Consider the following 6000-nt stretch of genomic DNA (forward strand, 5'->3'; position numbering starts at 1 on the left):
TTCTGGTTGCCACCTGTTGTCACTTTGGTCAAGTAAATAAAACTTCTAAGCCTTACTTCCCTGTTCTGTAAAAAGAGAAGCTTATATTACATTATCCATAGGACTACAGGGAGAATTCATTGAGATAATGAAGGTGAAGGCTGCAGTACCTATGAGTTTTGTTATTAGAGCTGCTGTTGTTATCTTTGGAAGAGTTCTAATTCTATGACCAGCTCAGATCTCCTGGACTGGTGGATATAGGAGAGAGAGATCAGCTCTCACTCCCTAACAGCCTCATTCCCTTCCTTTCACAAATTAGGAGGTCAAATATTGCCATCCATCAGAATATACTGAATAAGAAAACAGACATCATTTTAAAAAACTCTCCTAAATTTTACCTACTATAAACTAATCTCAGGGGCAGTCCAAATCCTTTAGTTTGTTTCTCCAGAATGAGTGTGTGAAGAAAACAGAAGCAAATGGCACTGACCCTTTACTGGACCTATAGTTATTATACGCTTGAACTTATAAAATAATTTTTTTTTAGCTATGCTCCTTCTCCAAAGACAGTAAACATCCAGAGGCAACAGACATTACTGAAAGTCACAATAATAAGATATTATGCCCATCTCTAACTCAAGGTTGCCTGAATAGAATGAAACATTGTGATTTCTAATAACCTTTACCTAAGCACAGAAAAACCTGCCACTCAAGCACATAGCCTATTTCAAGGTTAAACTAATTTCAGAAAGCCATACAGAACTAACTCATAAATTGTCTAGATAAATAAAACAATCTCTTCTCCCGTTGTCTGGTGAAGAACGGGCGCAGGACACAGGAAACCCACCAGAAATGGCTGTATCTCTCTCTTCCTTCTCAGTAGGGGGATGAAAACTTTTCTGGCCAGGCTAGGACTTGAGACTGAAAGTAGGACTCATGTCCAGGTATGCGAGAGATGACTAAACTGAGGGGTATCTTCCTTCCTCTTCTCTCCCCTTTGCAATCCAGTTATTACTGTAGCCTACAACCTGAAGTATTAGTAAACATTTGCTCCAACGGCTAATGAAATGCTTCCAGAAATACGCACATCAGTAGCCCTCTTCCGGACTGGTAAGTGTGGGTTTGCTTCAGTGGTGTGTGTGTGTGAGAGTGTGTGTGTGTGTGTGTGTGTGTGTTTGTAAGAGAGAGTATATGTATGTTTGATCCTCATGCTTGCAAAACGTGCTTTCAGAAGCAGCCATGATTTCGTTTTTGGGGGGTGGCCCCTTTGTCTCCCCCAAACCTCAGCCCAGAGGACCAGAGGAGGGTCAGAGAGGGGCGTGGGAAAGGCTGGACTCACACTTACCTCGGAGCAGTCCACAGGTGAGAGTGGCTTTTGGCGCTTTGTTTGATTTGGTTTTCTGTTTCTTTGGACACGCCCCAGCGCTGGGGGCGCCGGACGGTCGAGGTGGGTCAAGGGCGGGGCCGCGGCCGCCGGGCGGAGGAAACCTGGAGCGGGGTCGCCGTGCCTGCCGCGTCTGGCCAGCAGGGGGCTCCTTCGCTCTGCCTAAAACCGCGCTTCTGCCGGCTTGGCGGGCTCAGCCCGCAGGGCCCGAGATCGGAGGTGGGTGGTGCATCTGGAGAGGGGAGGAAGGCGAGGGCTCGAGCAAGACCAACAGGGGTGAGCCACATAGTGGGTTTCCCCGAAAGCTCGCGGAGCCTTCTTGGAGCTGCTTAGGACTTGACAAATCCTGGAGAAGTCGACGGTTTTCAGGAACGGGGTCCGAGGCACCGCCTTGCTCCGGCTCCCGAGTCCCGCGGCGCCGTCTGGCTCCGGCCTCGGCCCGGGTTGCCTCTGGCCCGGGGCAGCCTTCCTCGCGAGAGTGTTAGGGGGCGAGCCGAGGTCGCTGGCGGGGGGTGCGAGAAGGGCGGCGACTCTCCACGCCCTCTCCCCCGCGCAGACCGCATCTAGCGCTTCTGGGGCTGCAGAGCGCGGGCCGGCTTGGCCAAGGGAGGCAACGCTTCCTCTACGGTGGTCCTGAACCACACCTTCCATCTGCGGTCCGGGCTGGAGGCGGCTTTCGCTCCCTCGCTCGCCCTGAGGAGGCCGGGTCCGAGCCGCTGCTGGCGGGAGGCGGCTGCTGAAACTAGAGTCGATGTGGCTAAACGGAGCCCTGGCTCTGCTTCGGGGCGTCCGAGGAAAGTGAGCCGAGCCCGGGCCCGGGGCGGCTGGCCTTGCTCCGCGATGGCGCACCGGGCCTGGCGACTGGCGCGCTTCCCCTCACCGAACGAGAGTTTAGCCCCGAGGCCCGCCCGCGAGAACTGGCCTCTGGCGGGCTTCGGGACCCTCTCTCAAAATAACGCGAGCGCTGGGACCTGCCTCTAGATCAGGAAGATACTGTATCTTTCTAAAGGGTCCCTCAGATCTAAGTTGTTTTCATCTGCAGTAGTAGTGATGGCCTTCAATTTGTATAAAGTTACCATCTCTCCCCCAAATCCCCCCATACCCATATACCGCACTCCACCACCGCCCCCACCACTCCCAGTGCATTTGCATTTGAAAACCACTGGAAACAAGCTCTTTCGGGATGAACCTACACACACACACACACACACACACACACACACACGCAAGCACGCAAGCAAGCGCGTGCCCGCCAAGTGGAAACTGAGTTGAGTCATAGGATGCATATGAATAAGATTGCCTGGTCTTTCGCTTCTGAGGACAAAAATGTCTAATAACTCAGGATCCCGGCAATAACAGAACATTACAAGGTACCTAGAAGCCTATTCGGGATCTTTTAGAAGCAATTAGAACAATAGTGGCGATAGTAAGAGGAACGAGAGTGTGCTTTTCAGGGCACCTGCAGGCAATCTGCTGTTTAGTACTTGGGGAGAACTAAAAAAAAAAAAAAAAAAAAACTTTTCCTTGATTCAGACCTACAGGTCAAATAACACCATCTCTCTTTTCTGGACACTAATTAAAAGCAACTCTGTGGATAAGCATTTGATAGGTATTTGAATCAAAATAGTTGAAATGTTCTGACTCAATAGGAATGTGTTTTTCTCTATAGTCATATGTAATCATACCATATATATATATAATATATATAATTTTCAAAGAGGTGAATTTTATTTCCTTTAAAAATGTACACTCGAAGACAACTAGAAATGTCAGCTGCAAGCAACCAGTCACTACTCTGGCTACAATAAGTTGTGCAATTAATAGTCCAACAGCCTAGTCCAAAGCTTCTCTTTGCTTAGAGCAAGAGTGTTAATGAACTGCAGAGGCAAAGATCTTAATTTAGAGATGTAAAGTCTTTTTTTGAAATTTAACAACAAGCTTTTAAAATGTAATAAAACAATGATAGGCAATCAGGTTTTCATTGGTTGTTTGGTTAGTTGGTTTTGTTTTTAGGTTTGTTTAAAATGTGATATAGTCATCCCCAATTTCTATCCCATGTTTCTATTCTGGAAGATCTGGGAAAAGCATCAGTAGTTCTGGGGTGGGGAATCCCCCAAGAAAGCCCTGAGTCTTGCCACTATAGTTTATTTAAGTCTTTTGTGAGCATTTCAGGTAGCTCCGAGATAACAGAAGGCATTTTACGTTTCTAACTACTTCAGCACAATGTGGAAATAATACTTCTAACATTTGGGTAAAATTCTTATTGAATGTTTATTTGGCATTAGAAGTGATGCTATTTTGCATAACGATATCCTATTGTTCAATGAGATATATATTTAAATAATAGGTATATAACATTGCAGGGTTTTTTATAACTCAGTGTGAATAATCATATCATGACTTAGAAAATATAAAGGAGTCTTCCCACAAACCTTCTGAAATCATTCCCATAAGCCTGCTCCACTTTCTAATACTGTGGAAGAGTTGATGTAATTTAATTTCTATTTTGTCAACAATAAATTTATATCATCTTGGCAAGTTTCCTTGTTTGGAAAGGTTGATTGGAGAAAAGGAGCATGGGATGGCAGGAAGATGAAGGTTTAAATAATGTTTCATTTTATAATCCAGAAAAACAGTATAATCGTCCCTATCTTATTAGCAGTAGGAAGAATCCAAATGAGTTTGATTTGGATGTTCATCATTGAGTCTACAAAGAGCACACTGACATCAAGTAATAAACTGTCCCAGATTATTTCTTTATTACTAAGAAGTCAAAATTCCAGTTCTGTTACATTCATTTTTTAATTGTCCTGGACCTTGTGTAAAAAAGATCAGAGAAGATGAAGAAACTATATTAAGTGCATCAAGGTATTACCTGTGTGACAATAAAGTATCCACAGGTCTGTTTCTCTCAGCAAAAGTCTCAGAAGGAAAATTAAAATTGCCTATCTTTAAATCTTATTTTTTTGTAAACTTACTTGATGTTTCTAAATCAATAATTCATAATGCAAACAACTTAAAGTTAAAAAAAAAGTTGACCCTACTTAAATATTGGGAGAGGACAAACATGACTACCATATATTTCCAGAGGACTTGGCCAAATTCTGCCTGCACTTTCAGCCTAACCTGCAGGGGGCAATAGCTTGACACGAATGACAACAAAGGAGGCTGAGCTATTAGTCTTGGATTTCTGACTATGACCCTAGAATGTTGTGTAGGTTGGAAAGAGTGCTTAATTAATGTATATTGAAACAAAAGATCAGGTAAATTGTTTGATTTGTCTTCCAGCTATATTTTTAAATTAATCTAATTCATAACTGCTGGGGTTTTTTTCTTAAAGAGATTATTGAAGTTTCACTAGCCAAATTCAGCTATCTCAAGAATTATCCTAAACACTAATTGTTTACTATGAAATACATAATTTATGTTCTCAAAAAAAGGGAGCAAAATCAAAATGAACACAGTTTTCAATGTTCAGATAGGTGACAAAATTAGAGGAAATATGGAATATTTAGATATATATATATATATATATATATATACAATGAAAGAATGTCACATGTAGATAATAAACTCAATATGCTCTTTTTTTAGTCTTAAAATTACAACAGGGTGGGTGACATCACACTATTGCTTGCAGTATATTTTCTGTCTACATAGAAAACATCAATTTTGAAAACTGGTTTATATTTAAATATCATGATGGGCAGCTAATAAGTGATTTTTTTATTTCCATCATTTTCATTACAGATAGACTTGAATTTATTGGCTATTGATAACGTACAATCTCCCTCCCCTGTCCCATATCTCCACTCCTTCCCCAATCCTTATACCTCCCCCATCAGCTGATCAGGAGACTGGAAACAGACCAAAAAAGGGGTTTGGCTGGAGAGAATGATTGTAGAATTAAAAAAGAAAACTCTCCTCACTGCAATCACACTTAACATTCATTATGTCAGTTTTCAATAATGCAAAATGTCTTGCCCAAGAGGCATCCTGATTTCAAGAAGTCAAAAGGGTACCTGGCATTAAACAGCCTTGAGTCAATCCTGGTGGGATTAACTGGGCTGAGTTTCTATAAACTGCACATGCTATGGATCTACTTTGATCACAGTAAGGAAAAAAATGATAATAGTTTTTTTTTTTTTTTTTTAAGAATTGCTGCACAGGAATGTTCCGTTTCTTTTATATAGTAGAATTTAATCTTGATAAAAACCTTTTAAACCATCCTTTTCCCTCCACTATGGTAAAGATATGGTATCTATTTTTGCTTTTCTTTAAAGAAAGAAGATGGGAATTGCTTATACCGAGAAAGAAAATTTTATTCTCTAACACCCCCCCTCCCATTCTACTAAACCGTTTTAGTCGACATATGTTTGTTATCAGAGAGAGGTGCTGTGAACACACAGCCATTTTCTTAGCAGCTTTTTGACTGTATGTTACCATAGTCCCACAAGGCATTGGTCCTTTCCCATTGGGAAGTCATGAATAAGAGACTATGAAGCTTGCACGTCAGATCTTCCTCAATTAATCCACCATTAGCATGTTTGGGATCCACTACTGGATGGTTAACAGCAGCTTTTGTAACTGTATGCCGACCATACCCAATTATGCTCTGCTAAAAATGAACTCTTTGC

At 42.3% G+C, this 6000-nt stretch overlaps 1 protein-coding gene across 1 annotated transcript in view; it reads right to left on the reverse strand.

Moving 5' to 3' along the window:
- Positions 1-2469, reverse strand: part of LOC116567492 — a 545558-nt gene extending 543089 nt beyond the window's left edge. The window contains exons 1-2 of the mRNA XM_032302557.1: positions 2358-2469; positions 1325-2238 (exon numbers count right to left, since the gene is read on the reverse strand). Of these exons, the coding sequence (XP_032158448.1) occupies positions 1526-2238; positions 2358-2469 (825 nt within the window). The 3' untranslated portion in view covers positions 1325-1525. The remainder of the gene's footprint in view (positions 1-1324; positions 2239-2357) is intronic.
- Positions 2470-6000: the final 3531 nt, after the last annotated feature.

This window comes from Mustela erminea, chromosome 10 (genome assembly GCF_009829155.1).
Source record: "Mustela erminea isolate mMusErm1 chromosome 10, mMusErm1.Pri, whole genome shotgun sequence".
Classification (NCBI taxonomy): domain Eukaryota; kingdom Metazoa; phylum Chordata; class Mammalia; order Carnivora; family Mustelidae; genus Mustela; species Mustela erminea.